We start from the raw sequence: 19,525 nt of genomic DNA on the forward strand, positions 1-19,525 counted from the left end.
TTTGTTTTGTTTTTAAAACAGATAGCAGTAACTGTAAAAGCACAAAATCCAAATTGCATTAGCCATCTTGTATACTTGTATTGAAAGGATACACAAAGAGGAAAAAAAAGAGCAGGATCTTGAGAAATTTTCACTTCTTCAGGTAACTGTATTAAAGAAAAGCTATTTGGAAAACCAAAAGCAAGCTTCCAATATAAGGAAACATGAAGCAGAGTATGAAGGAGAAAGAAAAAGATCTGAAGTACTGTAAAAAGCACATATTGCCATGGACACAGACTAACATTTCCCAGATCAGAAAGAAGTACATCTCTGAGGAAGGGCAGACAACAGCATTAGAGCTTCCCTCAATTAGGGAGTACATTTCATTGCTCAAGTTTAGATTTTTTTTTTTTTTTTTTTTATGACAGTCTGGAAAACAAAGAAGCTACCATTCCCAGTAAGGCCAATCTGATTATCAACAAAAGCATGTGGTTGAATAAACATTTCATGCTGGTATGAAACAATTACCAGTTGTCATTTTTTAAGATTAGTCATATGAATTACGTCTGAAACAACAGTGTTTCACGGCATCGTATCTTTTTTTTTTTTTTTTTTTTTTTTTTTTTTTTTTTTTTTTTTTTTAAGTAAGACACTTTAAAGACACTTAAAGAAGTAAGCAGTTAATGTAACTGGTCTTAATTGAAGTATCTGGTAAATCTTACTATTCATAACGGCAATCTTACAATAAGTCACTTCCAGTAAGAAGTTACATTTCTTTCAAAAAATTGCCATAGTTACTGTTCAGGCCTTTGCAAAAAGAGACTGCAATGTAGGAGATAATGCACTGCACATTACAGCTCCATATACAGCTAAGCATGAGCAAAGTTTCAGTAAAACTAGCTATGAAGAGGTAATTTCACACGTCAAACTTAAAAAAATAAAACTACTGTTGTTCAAAATAGCTAGGAATTCAAAAACATACAGGTTGTTGTGCTGCTTCATCTTTCATTAGGTCTTCATAAACCTCTCCACCTTCATCTTCTCCATAGACACAGTCGTACAGCTCCTCATCTTCATCAACACCCGTTTCACTGAAAAAGAAAATAATTTGAAAAAGGAAAAGCAGCTGTGCAGCACAGGCTAATTACCACGTCAGCTCTGCAAGGGAACATTTCTTATAGGAAAATTTCTACAGTAAACAGATTAATTAATAAAATTATCTAATGAAAAGAATCCATTACAATAAATTAAGTCCATTAATTGTCTTTTCTCAATGCATTTAAAATATGATTGTATGAAATCAACACAACACTGAAGACTGAATCAATTTATAACTGCACAAAAACTAAACCAGGCATGAAAAGCAGCTTGTCAGGACAGTTTTGTCAGAAGGTACCACCCAACCACACTCTTGGCGTCAGCCCTTTTCCCACCACATCCAGAGGCAAGGAGCAGCCTCTCCTCACTGCCTGGCATCCTGCCACAATGTGGGACAGTGGCACAGCATCCCTCCTGCCTAAAGAAAAAATTATCTGGCTAAAATGCATGCTGTGGAGCAAGCAGCTGAGAGCCTGCACCTCCGTGCCATAACCTAGTGCTTTTTATCATCACATAGCAGCCTTCAGCTACCCAAAATTAAAAGCAACCTTTCAAATTGAAAAATCAGTTTAACAAGAGGGTAATCAGAAGCAGTGTTCTTCTATTACACAGACTACAGAAATACCTCAGCATGAAAATCAATTCCCAACTCTACCCTCAGCTAATTCAGCTTCATTAGAGTCAGTCCTGTAGGAGTTTTGCCTACTTCATACTAAGACTGTACCTACTCCATAAAATGTCCTGTCCCCATATTTCTTACAGTATTTCTACAAAAAAAAAGATACTCCAGGTAGTCTGGTCATAGTAATACAGAAAATCGATCAGATGTGCAGCTAATTTGGGGATTTTTTTGTTGCTTTAAAAGAACATTGAAATCCTTCAGAGTGAAAAAAAAAAAAAAAATCAGGATTGGATCACTCAGATGCAAAGCTAGAATTAGGAAGGATGACCACTTCTGTAGGCGGATGGTCAGTGCTCAAGTACATCAGAAGCTCTGCTGGCAGAGACCCGTGATTTTGAACAAGTCAACATAAATCAGAATTGGTACCAACGCAGCTTCCACTCAGACAACTCAAATTCTAGACCAAATCATCACGTCTGTGGTCAGGGTAACATACACAAACTAAGCAAGTTCCTTATTTCTCATCAAATACATCATGAATGTGTTTTCTTTTTTTCCATAAAGGACATCTGGAGGATAATAAAATAGCATTGGAAGCTCCAATGAACAGAATGATAAAAAATACTGACAGGATCCAACAGACAGAGACACTGCACACACCCCTTCCTTTTCCAAGGGATACCATGCCCTTGGCACCCAGGTGCTCCAGGTTGGCCTGGCATTGCAGCGTACAGCAGTGATGAAGGTGCACTAGCATTTCCCATTAAGCATCAGCAGCTGTTTTAGATGCAGCACAGACATACTCCATTTTACCACATAAGCTCTGGAGAACAAAAGCTGGTAAAAAGGTCAAAAGGGGATAGAAACATTTAACCATTACAGCCCTGATGGAAGGCCTTAGATCCATTCTAAATTCCTTAGACACCATTTAGACTCAGAGACAACTATTTCCGTCAAATACACTTCACTAATTAAGAGGAACTAAAAAAAAAAAAAAAAATGTAGACCACTTGCATCATTCACTAGAACTTATTTCTTTTTATGAAGAGGGTACCTCTTAAATTGCCTCCTCCACAATTGTGACAGCCTATAAGTATCAAACTTCAGCAAGACATACTTGTTATTGATTAAAAAGATGACCTACCTATCTAAATTTCTTTGGTATTACCTGTTGACTTTTTTTTTTTTTTTTTTAAATGAAAGACCACCTCAGTAGCGAATTTGTATACCTATTTAATAACTGTTACAAATATTTGCTGATAACACTAACACCACCACATCTAATAACTGAGGACATCACTGGAAGGTAGATGCTACACTTTTAGCTACACCAAGTGAAAAGCAGCTGAGACAGCCAGTCAGCTGCAAGAGAGGAGAACTTTTTGTAGAGGTGGTAGGTCAACTAACACAGAGTGTGGTAGGGTTTTCCCTTTCCCAGAAAAGAAAGGAAACCATGGTGTGACCAGCAGCTACTTCACAACATCACAGCAAGCAACATACTGTGTGGAAAGAGATAGAGACCAGTGATTTGAGCACTAGTGAACTTTGAGTTTTGGGACAGTATGCACTAACAGTGTGCTTATCCATCATGATTCCTAACAGATCTTTAAAGGTGCTAGCTAATGCTATACAGAATGTTCACGTCTATCTCATGTGTGCCTCAAATCCAATAAAAAAAATCGGCAATTAATAATCTTGCAAGCACTTACCCAAAAAGTCGAATGCATTTATACAGAGAATTTCATTGCTTTTTTTTTTTTGTTTGTTTGTTTGTTTGTTTGTTTTCAAGATCAAGACCTTCTCCTTGGGTTCCTTACAACTGAGAATTCTATGAAAGCATTCTCACAGTTCAGACAAATTATTGAAATACGAATTCACGATTCACTTTGTTACCAGAACCCTCCATAAAACATGCTTCTTTATATACACAGATTTATCACAATCATTCAGATAAGCCTTCATCATTAGTTCTTTCTGGTCATCATAACGACTAACCAAATGTTTTTAAAAGAAATAAATTCCCCATTCTCATCAAAACTGTTCTACAACATCATTAAAACAGTGTGCAACTGAAAAAAAAAAATCTTTCATTTAACTGAATTATTTACGACATACTCTATTAAATCCGGAAGACCTTTGTAGACATCTTCATCATCAACACTTTCTTCCGTAGGGAAAGGTCTATAGAAAGAAAAATATTCTAAGTTATAGACAGCATTAGTCTAGTGGCAAAGTGGTTTTGGTCTGGTTTCTAATATTTTCACACAGATTACTTTTAAGGTTACCATGGTATATATTGTTTTCTTTCTCTGATGGGCAGTAAACATATGTATTTAGTCTTGTTTGTGTGTATTGATACTTGATAAAAACCTTACTGCGTAGTGGGGTTATATATCATCACTAACACATATTATTGACAGTTTTTACTGTGAATTCTGAATTTTTAACGTAGTAAGTGGATTACAGGACTGGCTGGAAATTGGGAGTAAGAGGAGCTGTTTTGTTTTAGAAACACCATCCATTCACATATAAGATTGCTGAATCAAAGCACTCAAAAAGGATGGAGAATCCCCAAGTTAAAGCATGCATTCTTTCACCTTCTCTCACAGCCCGTGTTTACATTCATGAGGTTACGTTTAGTTGCATTTGTCTGTTGGTTTTTTGTTGTTGTTGTTTGGTTGTGTTTGTTCTTGTTTGTTTTGAAAACAACAATTGCACCAACTGGGCAGCTTTGCTGTTTTCTATAATGCAGAAACAGGAAAAAGTCCATTCTTCCTTCACACTGATTATGAGTCCAACTTACAATCCACGGCACAATTATCGGACAGGTTCTGTAATACTGACGGCTTATTTGTCTACACCATGTTTCATCACGAGAAGGCTTCAGGCACTTCAGTAAATGTACCAGAAACATAAGATAAACTTCAGAGCTTTCATGTATCATCCACTTCCAGATAAACTGGGAGACAGATTTCTACTTCTTTTGCCTGAACATCCCAACTCTTGTTAAAATGCTTAGTCTACCTATATGGCCTCCAACAGCTACTCGAAGGAACACCGTGCAAGAGGCATTATTCCCACCACTCACTAGGCCAACAACATACCTTATTCCTGTTGCTATTGCAATAGGTGTGCGGGAAAGTTTTGAGAGTGTTTCTATAACCTGAAAAAAAAAAAAAAGAAAGAAAAACTGTGATCAGTTCTAAGAATGAAAGCATTAAAATAATCCTATTTTGATCACAGCAAATGATACAGGTAGACACAAATTCTGGCCGTGCCACATACTGAGTGCTGACTTGCACAAATTTCCCACGATGTGGTCTTCGGTTCTTGTGTATTGATGGAGGTAATGGGAGCACAAAGAAAGCACAGGTAAATTTCTTATTTACAAGTTTCAGCACAAGTTAAAAACAATTAAATCAGACTTAAAATAAGGTCATGAGGTAGTTTTAAGTTGGACCTGGATGCAATTGTAATCAGATTTTCTTGCATACTGCTCTGAAGGTTTTTTTAATCTAGTTTTCATTAGAACTTTTCCAAACGCTGACCAGAAGAGGGAGCCAAATGACAAATGAAAGCGGCCTTTTCAGGACTTGCTGGCGAAGTAAAGGTCATCTTTATTAGACAAATAGGAAAAGAAGCTACGAATTTGAACTCATAAGCTTTTTTGAATTTTAGCCGATAGCATCAGTCTAGGAGATCCCGTTCTAAGATAATCCTTCACATAAGGACCCAAGGTTATGTACAATAGAAGGAGAACATTAGGGAGGGTAGAGGAGAGCATTTGGTCACGTACACGTAGAGATTTTGTTGTCAGTACAAGAACCAACTAGTACCCTACCTAGCACATCCTCTATGTCACAAATGATTTCCTCTTTTTTTTTTTTTTTTTTTTTTTTTTGAGCACTTTCAGATTGGCAAGTCTTATTTGCAAGAGAGAGGGAAAAAAAAAAAAAAAAAAGAAGCCAAAATGAGACCCAGTAGCAATTTCCATACCCGCAGCAACAACGTCCCCGGAACTTCCCAGGAGTTTCAGGATGGGTCTTTACAACTTCAAATTCTCAAACTGAAGTAAAATTTCCTGAGAAAGTTTGTACCAGTAGGATTAAAATTCAGGTATAGCAATGACTGTGCCATGGACATTGTGAATAAAGTTTACAATTAAAATCATTTATTTTTGAAGTTCTAATTACAAGACTAGACTGATCATAAAGCTCACAGAGTTAAAAGTACATCTCTCAGAGGGAGGACAATGAGATGTTCACACAGGAAAATGACAAAGTAAAACCACACAAAAGAATTGCAAACTACAGAGCCTAAATGGAAATAGAAATGCTTCCAAAGTGAATCAAGTTTCATTTGTTAAAAAACAATTTCAAAAGTGAAATAGGTTATACTGCCCCAGTTGAAGACATGTTTGGGGTTCGTTTAAGTTACTGTAAAAGTTTACACTGTGGAAAACCTGGTTTTGTTTAATAGAAAAGGCAAAAAAAATTGAATACAAATAAATCTGTCATGTGCGTAATTAAAGGTTCAGGCATTGTAATTCTCCTAAAAAATAAATATTGCAATATAAACTAGACAGAAGTTTTCAAAATTCAAGAGAATAAAAACCTTAAAATTATTTTACATTAGCCAAAAGGTCAGAAAGGAAAAAGATTTTTAAAATATATTGCTTATTTAAAGCAGGTGAGTTGTGGTTTATATACAAAGGAACGACCTGCCTCCACAAATCTGACTGTCTCAGCACTGACCCGGGCAAGGAATGCTGAGTTGTACGAGACAAGGCTCTACGGGAAGTTCACTGGAAATTCAATAGCTGACAAGGTGATCTCTCCTGACAGATGGGTGAATATTGACTGGCAAAATAACAGGAAAAGAGGTTTAATGATTATTGAAAAAAGAGAGAGGCAAGTCTGGTGAACTAAATATCCCTTTCCTGTTTCAACGTGTTATTTCTCAGCACACACAACATCAAACTACTACACCCACGCAAACCCTTTTCCTTAAAGGGATTCTTGCTTATCTAGTGTAATCACTCCGAAGTACGGCTTACTCTTTATAACTAGTTATGGTTGTTTGAAGAACATAGAATGAAAATCTGGACCAAAACATGAATTTTATTAAGGTAACTAGCAAACAGTATTCCCAAATTTACTGCCAAATTGTATTTTGCAGCTATCAATAGAACAGAAACAAAAGCAAGTGTTAGAAATTGTGAGGAAAAGATTTTCAGGAACCAATGTAAAATCTCCCTAAAGAAAAAAACACAAAGCTGAAGAAGCCAGAGAAGTGTTTAAAGGAACATGCCGAAAAGGAACCATAATGAGAGAAAACGGAAGGCAACCAGTCATTTTCACTGCTCCAGGAAGAGAGAGGGTCTGGCATTCCAGGAAGAGAAAACTCATGTGACAGAAAGCCAAAAAGCAGATTTCTATCAAAATCCAAAAAACAGATAACCCATTAACAAGGAAATGGGCATCACTGCAACAGCTGTCAATATCTCAACAGAAATACTGTGTTGTGCAGAAGTAGGTGATGAAGAGTGGTCACACTAGCATCATAAAAGAAAACACTGGGCAGAGGCTGCTATTCTTCTACCTGAAAACAATTAAGAACCAAAAACCATTAACCACACAATGTTTTTAAGGTTAAAATACCTGAAAACAGATGCAACTTCTACAAAATACAAATTGATGCTTGCTCATTGAACACCCCTATTAAAGCACAACTTAAAACTTCACTGTCTGTAAATATTATGGTTTCTACTGAAGGATTTTGTTGTTGCTCGGTTTTGTTTGTGTGTGGGTTTTGTTTTAAAAGCATTCTTAGAAAATGTCAGGATACACACCACAATTGTGCAAACAAATATATGAAACTAACACTTCTGGTCACACTAGAATTGATTTACCATCACATGTGTAAATTCATTTGCTTCAACATTTTGTAGGGGCAGAGAAAGATTTTCTACTTCTCCCACATGAAATCTCAGTTCTTTGTTTCTAATGCAATGCAGAAATTCTTCAGACGTGGCTTATTTCTGACTCCATAGGGAAGGTCTGAGTTATGGACAGGCTGAGTTGTCAGAAACACGATCCAAATTTTGAAACAAGTTCATCAAAATAATCAAACTATCCCCAGTAAAATGTCTGGTTTTCAACAAAATGACCGAGAAAAAGATGGGAGTTTCCTAACAGCTCTAGTTTCATGCCCAATACAACTCGGGAACCTATAATACAGAGCCATTCTGAGCTCCAAAATTACAGTGTACCCATGCATATGAATGTCCATAACATTCAATTTGAAAAGGCACAAGAACAGCATTTTTTGCCTTGCTCTTTTGCACTCAGAGGAGCTTCACCCATTTTACCCATTTAACCCTAGATGTGTTCCCCATTCTCTCCCACAGCAAGGACTCAAACACATCACTCAGGTGCTTCTGCACCTCTGAATGAGGCTAAACTGGATCCTAGCTTCAAGCGCAAAATTAGCACTCCTTGCTCATACAAAATCCAGAACGAAGTTTCTATGGCTGGGACTGCTCTACAACAAATAACTGTACAAAGGGCTGCGCGGCCTGTCCACACACAACGTGACCAGGAATAGGCACTGAAAATTAGACGCTGAGTAAGGATTCACATTTATGCTTTTGCGAGCTATGACGCATTAAAAATAAAAGCTTTATATTCCAAAACATCCTGCAACAACTACATCCATTCACATAGCCAAAATAGAAGGCTCACTAACTCTGACTCTCCTACAGCAAAACATAAATTTGGAGCGTTAGCAGGAGGCACATGAGGAGATGCCCCCCGCGCTTGGCTCAACATGGCCGCTTCCCACTGACTAATTCTGTCAGACAGAGGTGGAGCGACTCTTCAGAAGTCACATCAAAGCCACGTTCACTTCAAGATGACGTGAACATCCAAGTCTGGTTCTCAGTGTACAGCCAGTTTATGCAAAACAATGTGAAATTCAAAACTACGGCCCTGCAAGAGGAAGCGTACCTCGGCCTGCTCACCAGGGAGGGACGCTGCTCCTCAGCCTTGTCTCACACACGGCCAGCAGCAGCCACGGCCTTGTGCAAACCATTAGCTTTTTACCTCTTGAATTACTCCAACAGCTAATTTTTTTGGCTTGATATTGTTTCACTTGACTTGCTGTCAGAGGTCAGGCTCTCCAGTTTATGTAAGGGCTTGCATATCTCTTATCACAGTAACTTTGCAATTCCCTGCAGCCATACCCTTCAGTAAATCACCTCAGGTGTTCCTACACATACCTACCGCAGCAGTACACTAGAGGGACTATTTTACTTCTTTCTGTAGCCATGCCATCTATGAATCTGAATTTAGAATGGGCCTAAGTATTTTGGTGGGGTGAGTTTTCCATCTTGTTTCTGAAAAAGCAGCTTAAAAATCCTGCAGTTCAATAGCAGACAAAATACCTTTTAGAAGTGCTTTTCTACTTTTAGAATAAACAAAAATACATCATTTTGCAGCTTCCCGTCGCCCCAGACAGGCAACATTTCTTCGCTGCTGACAGCTGCTTTCAGTACTAGACCCATATTTCAATTTCTGAATTTAGCTGAACTGAAGACATGAAGTGATCAGCAAATGGTGATGGCAACAGCTTCAGAGTTTGTGCCAATGAAGCTTACAAAGAGCACTCACACATGGGGCCGACTGAAGCAGTTCAATTCCCATGTATGCACTTACAAGAGGTTCTTCTAATACAGCAAAAGTCACTAAGAATATGTAACTATATCATATTTGAAGTTTTTTTGGTTCTTTTGTTTTCTCTTCAAAATCTGGGCATCCAGTTCAGTATAAGAGTGCCACACTTTGTTGACAACTTAGCCTTATTCCCTCCCATAAAGTAAATTTAGCAGATACATATAAAAAGAAATAAAGCAGTTACATTTACCAGTGAAAAATACTTCTAATACCAACATACTTCTATACATGCTGTTTTGAAAAATGCATGATGGTTTCTTACCAACCAGGATTTATTTTCTGACATCGAATTTTGGGGATAGAAAAAAAAATCCCCAGTTATACAGGAAAATTAATTGCTCAGTGTTAATCGTCTCTGGATACAATGTGCCCCCAATTCCAGCCTCTGGGTTGGAATAGTGATCTCAAGCCATCTCACTTTAAGAAAACTTCAGAGGTTAGTAACTACGTGTCTAACATGCCCACTATCAACTAACTTGAAATAATGCCCCTTTTACAAGTAGTTGTAACTACTCTCAGGCTCAAGTCTAATCATGAAGATAATCTCATAGCTGCATAAGACAGCTTTATGTACCTTAGGTACCACCAACTCAAAAGAGACTACAGAGCTGCTACTTACTTCCTCAGAGAAGCAGGCATACCTGTAGTTTGTTATTCAGACCGTTTCTATCAAGACTTGACCAAGTCTTAGCATCTTTCACTTTTGTACGCAATACCAGCATACTGACCCCTTGTTTCTTCAAGAATCTATTCAAAGCCCATCTCAAGGACACTCAAATATCTGTTGACAATGAAGGCACCTGCTCATTTGATAGGGTAACATGAAAAATACTCCATTCTGAAAGCATACATGAGCTTCCAACCAGTTTCCAAGTAAAATTGCTCAGCAATACGTAACGTTGAATGTGAAATGGATTAGAATCTTTTGGAAGCATAAAGGAAGAGTATTCTGAAGTACAGATTCTTGAGACTTGTGCATCTAAGTATTAATTATCTGCATATATATATATATACACACACACATTTACCACAGTTAAGGGCAGATTATGCAAAATAAAAAGCTAAATCAACTACAAATTACTTAGGACATAGATAATATTCATACAAGGCTAATTCCAAGTCTATTGTATTGAGCACGCTTCAGAGCCATACTGCCACAGGCTGAGGGGGTTTTCACCAAGCTGTTTTCACACAAGCATCACATTGTAGAGACAGAAAAATAGCAAGAAATCTTCACTTCACATACCTGTCACTCATGGGTAAGATGAAATTGCTATACAAAAATATGTTCTCAAATGACTTATATTAATAATGAAGTTTTATTATTTGCTACTCTGAGGAAAGCATCCTTAGTTTACCATGCCCCTGGACAATCCTGGATCAATACTTCATTTGGCACTGAAGAGGGGAGCACATTGTATTATTTTACCGTAATCCATCATTAACTTTTGAACCAAAAGACCTCCAGGAACTGCTACATTGACATTTTCATTTAACCTGGCTGACAGATGTGAAAAACGACATGCAGCCAGACAACTCCAGGGCGATCACACACCTAACACATCTAACAAGCATATTATTCCAAGTAAAGGGCGTTAATAAAATTGAACATTTTCTCTCCATCTGACTTGGTGTTTAAAGTGTTATTACTCTGTATTGGTTCACATTAGTTTTAATTAAACCACAAGCCTCTAGCAAAGAACGAAGTCTTTTCAAAGAAGGCAGAATGAAAACATTAAAAAATGCCCTAAAAGCAAACCCTTAGCTTTGCACCTCTACCAGGCCCTTAAAAATAAATAGTCAATTTTCATCTCCAGCTTTGCAAATATGCCTCTACTAAATACTGCCATGACATACAATGAGGTGTCGAAGTTATACAGACACAAACACAGCAAAGAAAACGTACAGCCCTGGCACCCTCACCGACATCTCATTAGGCACATCTTGGCCTGCAGACATCCAGCACATAGAAACCTAACAGCCTGGTTTTGATTCAAAGCTTCACATACAGCTAAACACTGATTTCCCTCTCATTCAAATAATGAAATATAAGCTTTAGGTGTTGAAGTGCAATCTAAAGGAAGAGCACATTGAAGTTATTCATTTCCACAAAGGTGACCACCAGCCACGGGATGCCGCTTCCTCACCGAGATGACCTTCAGCTATCCTAGTCCTGGTGTCTCTCACCGTCCGTTCTGCCATTTCCCCTGAAATACAACCTCTAGAAATATACCTGTGGAATCCTCCACCGTTCTTTCCCATGCAGGCTTAGCACAGGCACAGCAGTAGTAAATAGCCCAACCATTCCAGTGAGTCACCGTAGAGAAATTTACAACCGCAAGCCAAGTTTTTTTTGTGACTGACAGGAGCCCGCCAGCAACTCGAAAAAACAGTTTGAAACCAGGTGCCAAATGCTTTTCTGCACAGGGAGCAAGGGCAGAGCGACTGCTGTAAAAGCTGTTCTTGGCAGTCACGCACGTTTCCTCTGAGAACAGCTCCAGCTGCAAGAAGAGACCTCCACAGCGCTGCTGTGCTGGTTGGGGAAAGCATGGTGGGCTTCGGCAGGGACGTGTGGGCTTCGGCAGGGATGTCAGGGCATGCAGACCTCCTCCTTCCCTCCTAGGCAGGGGATGCTATGTGCAATGCATTGCCTCGGGGAAGTCTCATCTTGCATCAATTTTCTCCAGTGTGTCTCCAGTGTCTTCATAGATAACAAAGTAACAGGAAAGTCTTTCTCCAGACTGAATAAAAGAAATAGCTGAGAAAAAAGAAATCCTCCTGGGTGTTGTCTCCTCCTGTTTGTAGATAAGCTAAGTACAGAGTTGCAAACTACTGGGACTTCAAACACTCTGGGGAATCAACAAAAGATGCAACATTTTCTCCAAAGCCTTGTAAAAAGAAGAGGTAAGGCAGGCAGTTTGGCATAAGGAAGGCAGAGCCGAAGAGAGAAGTGAATCATATTAAAAAAAAAAAAAAAAAAAAAAAAAAAAACACTCTGAAAGATGTGAGAGAAAAGAGAACCTGATGTCTAAAAGAACAGTCCAAGGCTGGGTGTATTTTCCACTTTTAGAAAAAAAAAATACATAGAAAAAAAAAAAAAAACAAACAAAAAAACAGAAGAGTTCTGTTGTGCTGTTTTTTAACACATTTATGTATGTATTCCAAACATTTTTATCTTGTTTCACGGCTAGACAGAAGCATTTCATTCCTTGCTATGGGATCTCTCTCCTAAGAGCTCTAACTTACACCAAGCAACACCTGATTTCATGTACTTACAGCACAGATGTGAAGTATCCATAGCACTTCTCTCTCGGATAGTAGTGGAAATAGAACCTAAATGTAGTTTCAAGAAATATCAAAGGACAGGTCAAACCCCACGCTAACCAACCCCTTCTCACATGCCTGTGGCTCACTGAACATTTTTAACATTTATCCCTTTTGCAGGGAGCAATACCTCAGACCACCCCAACTGCTGAGCGGGAGCAGCAGGACTGGCAGACGGATGCAGCACACACAGCTCCTGAACATCACTTAAAATAAAAGGGAGAAGCAAAACTGAGTGTTCTCCGGGAATTTATAAGACACAAGGTCATATTATTAGGAATATAACAAGCAAGTCTTTAAAAACTAGTATCCAATTATGGACAAATCTATAGCCATTAAACAAGAGTTGTGCTTAAAAGCCCATTTTCAAGTTCAGTCTATGATGAAGCTACAGTTCCTAGTCCAAAAGCATGAAAGCTTCCCTAGACAGTTCTGCTCTTACGAGGAACTGAGAAAATCCGAAATGCACAAGCAGCATATTCCTCCTCAGCTCTCGGGTGGGTTTGTCCAGCAGGCCCAGACACTAACCCAAGAGAGCAGTGGGGGAAGGGAGCCCCAGCAGCTGCTTCCTGCCTGCAGCTTGTGGTTTTGGTTCTATGAATACCTTCGAGCCCTCCCCATGCCTTCAGGGGTTGAGGGTTTTGTTTTGTTTTTGGTGGGGTTTTTTTTGTTTGTTTGCTAAGATGATGTTGCCTGAAGAATGACAGCCTTCCTTCCTTCAAGCACTGCTTTAAGGGCCAGAGCACTTAAACACTGCAGCTAATAGCACGAGTGCAGACTGCCGTGTAAAAGCTAGAGAATAAAGTAGGATTTTGTCCTTCTGGTGCATTTATTATGTTTCAGGTTTTGCATAAAAGGCAAAGGAATAGAAAACGATATGCCCAGGACAGTTCTGTAACATCTGTCTGCTGTTGAATCGTTCCAGTTCCCTTCACAATCATCTTTATTAGGGTAACCAATACTTACAAACAGCATTAGCAAATTATATCCAGGCTTTGATCCAATGTTCTCTCCCAGGGCTTTCTAAATACTCTTATTGACAATATCATTTTTTTTAAACTTATAAAATAAGGTAACACTAAACACTAAAGGACCAAATAGTTTTTTCCCTACACATTGAACTGCACTTTTTAATATAGTCCTAATTTCTTCCTAAATACAAGCATCCTTTTTAAATCCTTATCAAGTAGGATTTTCAGATGTGTTCAGAGTTTGAAACACAGATTTATTTTTCTTTAATGAATGGATATAAATCAATGCTGTGTCTTGAAAAAAAAAAAAAAAAAACACATTTCTTTTGCTACTGTCCTTGAACAAATTTCAAATGACTTTTTTTGTTATTGTTTTGTTTTTAATTTGAGAACAAGAAGCAATTTGTCTAAATTGGAAACACCGGCTGTGGCATTTGCACACTTTGTATACATTTTGGGTCTGCTTGACCTTGGATGATCGATATTAGCACTAACATGTTCTAGAAAGAAACAAGTGCTGTCGTATTCAGTATTGATTGCACCTCAAACAAATGCTACTTTAGGTATGCATCCTAGAGTTTAATTGGCATGCGGTTTCTACACTCCCACCGTGTTATTTTTTTATATTTCAACCTATTCCTTGTCAACCTTGGTATCAGCAAGAAGGATATTAGGAGGAGGCTGCATGAAGGAGCGTCTCTTCCTCTCTTCTGCTAAAAGCAGAGGAAGGTCTTTCGCTTCCTGTCTCGAGCGAAGCGCGCACCGCCACACTTCTCCCTTTCCTAAATTCACTTTAACCGCTGACTACAATTTCAACCGAGATTGTTGAACAGTACCTAGTCCCACTTGAATATATGCCAGTGCACAGTCATCGACAGTAAGAGTATTTATTGGGGTAAATGCATGTTCTATACACTTCCATTCTCTATTAGAAAAAAAATCCCCCTGCTACAGTGGGCAGTGCACAGGGAAGTGAGTTGTTCTTTTTGATACAATTATCATCACACACCTGCGCTGTAATTTTTCAAAAGCCCCCAGTTGTCTTCAAGTCTTGTGCTCTGGATCTCTCTCTTCTCAACCAGAAGAGATGAGGGTCTAAATCAGCCCATAGGAAAAGCATTGCACCTGCCCTCAACGCTACAAAAAGATTCAACTCACTTTTACTCTCACCTTCTTCCCATCTCACTTTAAATCATCACCATGGGTACTGGACAATAAAAGATACACCCAAAGACATTCTGCAATGGGAATGGCAATCCTATTGATCCCCTTTATAGAAACTTGGAAAGAGGTGTGGTTTGCTTTTCTCCCTATTTGTTCATTTAGATAACGAACAAAACTGCACTTCATACAGTGAAAGAAAATACAAACCAAGATTGACATTCTCATGCTTGTACCTCACTCTCCTTTACCTCAATCTGTACTCTGAAAATTACAAATTGAGTGAGAGAAACTAGGTTACTCATTTTATTTGCTACGGCTTCATTTCTCATTTTGTTCCCCTGAACAGGCAGCAGCTTGTCAGTTGTAGCGTTACTCACGTACACCCGCATCCCCCTCTCACACTGCAGTACGAGCACTGCATTTCCAAAATGCTGCTGTGGAACAGCTCCGCCAAGGCAAAGGGGGACTCCTCTATTTTCAATTCTTAAAAAATTTGGAATACATTTGCACATAACGATGACAACCTACAAAATACAACTTCTGTGCCTTCAGTGTCCGAATGACATTGTATCCTTATTTACGCCGACACTGTCCCTCTGTTGCCTGCAGCAGAATTAAGCCAGAGAGATCTCCGAGAGCTTCCCATCAGTGAAATCAGCTAGAAGACACAACTCTCAGACAAACAGTACATTGAAGGGCAGCACATGTAACAAATAATAATCATGTACCACATGCATCTATTTGGGTCAGTTATTTTTCCCAAGCCACCTGTATATTAACACTGTAAAACACAAAAGTGTTTGAACACAAGAATACAAAGAACAAAAATATCTGAAGACAAGAACAATAGCAGAAGATCAAAAATTTCTCATCACTGTACCAAGCATAGGACCACATTAGGCACTGTGCCCATATCAGCAAACAGTCAGAACCACAACTCTAACCAGCTCTACATGCCTGATTCCCCCAGTATGAACTAGGACTACTTTGGGCACTATGCTAGGACGTGGTGCCATCTCTGGTTAAGGAAAACAATACTTGCTTCAAGTCTCCTTGTCATTTTCACATGGCAGGGGGGATGCACTGGTGTTCATGGACACTGCAATACAATTCCAGGAAAGCTGTGGGGTTTCAGGCACAGGAAGAAAGTGTTTTGAGTATTATTTCAAGGCATGCTTTATTGTGCCACCCCGGTATCAGAAAACACAGCAGCCACCCCGTCTCATACTCGTCTCGGAACTGCAGCACCAGAGTTATCCTGCAGAGGAATCGGATTTGCTTATAAGGTATCTAAAAGTTAAGCCACTCACACGATGTCCTTCAGATAGGGAGTTGTTCTTCAGTTTTCACTTGGCTGTATATTTAGAAGTTTTTCAGGTCCACGATAGGGATCATACCATGCATCTTAGATGCTGATACTGTGATAAACAACAGCAAGCCGCAGATGTCTATCACTAACCTTGTAGTTGTGTTTAGCACTAAGATGCATCACGGGATTTCAGTAGCACTACCGACCTGGGAAACTCCTGCCCTCTGCCCCTCGATTCTGCCCTGCGCCTCAGTTGACTGCTGTCCTAGCCAGGCTAACCCAGCTGTTTACAGCTTTGGGGCAGAAATCACATCAGAGAATGGATATGGAGAGAGTGAGCAAGCCTGATTTCTTAAAACCCAATTCTGAAGGGCAGATGAGCTCTTAGCTTGTTTCCCACCTCAGCCACACTGACAGGTACGCCAGCATGGCAGAGGGAAAGGAGCAAAGCAGAGGCAGCGACTGCTGCCATTAATCCTGCCTATTAGAGCACAGAGGGCTATAGCTCACTTCTACTCTCGTGTTTATAGGCACTTCCAAATATTTTATGTGAAATTGCACGTACATGTAAGAGCTGTTGTGAAAGGGAACAGGGCTGAACATATCCTGGGTTGGCAGCAGGTTATAAAGCTTCATCTAAGGTCAACTTCAGTCCTACCCCCATGCATGGCAACCACGAGCAGCACCCAGGAGTTCAGGGAAATGCTTCAAATGAATTGGGAATTTCAGTCCAATACAAAGCACCCACAGCAAGCACGGTACCCAGTGACTGCAGGGGGACTGAGTAACACCACCTCAGCAGGGAAGTCTAAGAGGGAATCAATGCAAAATTAACTGCAAGGCAAGTAGGTGCACCCGGGTAACACACCACGACTAATTTTAGAAACTGTTCTCTGTCCTAGACAAGAATAAGCTAATGCAAGTGGCCATGCCTTATGGATGTAAAGGTACTACATCTTCTGTAGTCAATGCAAAGTCATTTCTGGGAGATAGAGCTGGAAAACATATTGCAATCAATAGCCTTATTTAAGCTCCCTGGATTTGTCTAGCATGTAATATGAAATAAAAACCTTATGTGTTAACAAGCATTTAACGTTCTAATAGCAGCATTGTCAGATGTACAATGGTCTCATTGAGAGGCAATGTTCACAGAAAAAAGCTTAGATTTTTATGGGACAACTGCCCTGGGGAAAGAAAAATTTCAAGTATCTAAGCCTTTCTTCAGACTTCACTACAAGCTCAGGTTGGGAGCAAACATTTTGAAGTTATAGTCCGTGTCCGTCCAGCAGCAACCTAACTTGACTTATGCTTCTCCCTTATTCGATTTCATATGAAAAAATTGGAGAACAAACAACAATCAGTCAAAAGGTACGCAGGCTCATGGATGCTAGAGACAAACAGCCTCAATGCCAAGATCTCAAAGAAGCTGTTAAACATTAGCACTTACAGCTTTACCCCATGTTGATCACAATATGCTTCTTAAAAGTATGTCTTTCCATATATTTCCCTTTTTACTTGGCAAGCACTAATTATACCACTCACAGCCATTTCCAACAACACAAATTCCCTTGTTACACATAGACCAAAAATAACAGCTTCAGGGATGAGACAGCATCAAAAACAGTGAAATAGAGCAATATTCAACTGAGGCAGATGCGCGAAAAGTAATCCTCAGACAGCAGTCAAGTCAGAGAGCTTGGCAAGAGCTTGATTTTTGGAAAGATGAGAGATGTCAACAACAGCAAGTAAGAAAGTCAAAGGAGGGAGGGTGAGGCAAGGGAAAAGTGGCAATCTCGTTTTAGAAAAAGTCGTGTTGCCAGCCTCTGACAGGGTTTAAGATGACAAAAATGTCACCTCAAAAACTAGAAAACAGGATGAGAAAACTGAAACCAAACCTGAAAAGCAAACGATATAAAATGAGAACAAAAAATCATAGTTCCCTCAACCGTAACTTGTTTCAAAAAAGATGCTGCATGTTTTCCACAAAAAGGAACAAAATTATCAGGATGCATGCACATCCCGTGAATCTTCGTTAGCTGTATTAACATTGTTCGTTTCTTGCTGTAGGCAGTTCTCAGTCAAATGGAGTATTACGCACACAATAGGCCAGGCTACTGCAATGCAAGGTAAATCTGTCAGTGGATGTTTAGGCGCTGAGACACTTACTTTGCCCACTGTCTGTGACAGTCCCAGCGAGACTCCTCGGGCAGCCTTCGACTACTGCAGCTGACACACCAACGGAGCAAGCAAGGCTGGGGCTGCCAGTGGGATCTCCTGCCTGCCCAGCTCAAGGCTCTGCTGGATATTACAAGCTTCACGGCAAGATTTTTCCCGTAAGGATTTCATCTGCCAAGTGAACTAACATGGATCAATTTAAAGCCATCATGAGGTCTGTGGCACACTGTCAGACCAATTCTTTTGTATCAGCCAGGCAGCTCTGATACAACTGTACCAAGTCATAACATTGGGGAAATGCAGACCTTGCTTTTAACATTTTAGCTAACAAGCCAAATTTATAGCTCAATTCCCCTCGATGTCCAGAGGTCTGCACTTGTAAACATGCATCAAAGGAAAAACAAGTCAGATACTATACCTATGGGAACAACCAAATTTCACTGTGTCAAATTGTTTTCAACATGCGTGCAAATACCAGAGCAAGGCCTAGTGTTACTACAGTAAATTGAGTGGCTTTGTCTACTGTCTATCTATTAATCAGTGTAATTTTTTCCTAATGTTAGAGGAATGGAAGCGTTTCAAAAAGAATCTCATGATTTAGCGTAGCCAGCAGCTTGACTTCCACAGAGGTTTACATTACTCCAAAGCGGTGAAAGCAGTACTTTCAGATGTTTATGGGAACACCTACCTTCTCTAAACCAGCTCCAGAATTCATCATCACTTACCATTTCAGGGAAAGCACTTTGAAAATGAAAATGTTTTAGGTTATTACTCTGGCAGTCATGAAAGATGCTTTACGCTGCTTGGATAAAGTACTTTTAAGGAGAAAGAAAGCTTACTAACTTTATTCACTCTCCTAAACGGGATGCTCTTTTTTATCTTCTTCTTAGCCAGGAACATGCAGAGCATTCCCAGCTGGCTTACTTCCATGTGCTACATCTACCTCAGCAGTAGGAGCTGAAGGTGTCTCCCAGTGTCTGTATATGAGATCAGGTACAGAAGCCCCAACAAAAGAATTAAAGCAACGTATCAGCATCCTCCTGGAAGCTAACCAAACCATCTTCTGCACAAACGAGCAAGTAACATCATCTTAGATAGTCCTTTTCCCCCCCTGAGATAAGCAGAGACTTGTAACTGCTCAGTCCCTGGT

General features: G+C 39.5%; 1 protein-coding gene across 3 annotated transcripts in view; it reads right to left on the reverse strand.

Moving 5' to 3' along the window:
* Nucleotides 1-19,525, reverse strand: part of VAV3 (vav guanine nucleotide exchange factor 3) — a 162,470-nt gene that overhangs the window by 100,351 nt on the left and 42,594 nt on the right. For all 3 annotated transcript variants that reach the window (XM_084527441.1, XM_084527440.1, XM_084527442.1), the window contains exons 3-5: nucleotides 4,804-4,862; nucleotides 3,815-3,880; nucleotides 962-1,070 (exon numbers count right to left, since the gene is read on the reverse strand). In XM_084527441.1, the coding sequence (XP_084383567.1) occupies nucleotides 962-1,070; nucleotides 3,815-3,880; nucleotides 4,804-4,862 (234 nt within the window). The remainder of the gene's footprint in view (nucleotides 1-961; nucleotides 1,071-3,814; nucleotides 3,881-4,803; nucleotides 4,863-19,525) is intronic.

Source organism: Aythya ferina (genome assembly GCF_964211825.1).
Source record: "Aythya ferina genome assembly, chromosome: 8".
Taxonomy (NCBI): domain Eukaryota; kingdom Metazoa; phylum Chordata; class Aves; order Anseriformes; family Anatidae; genus Aythya; species Aythya ferina.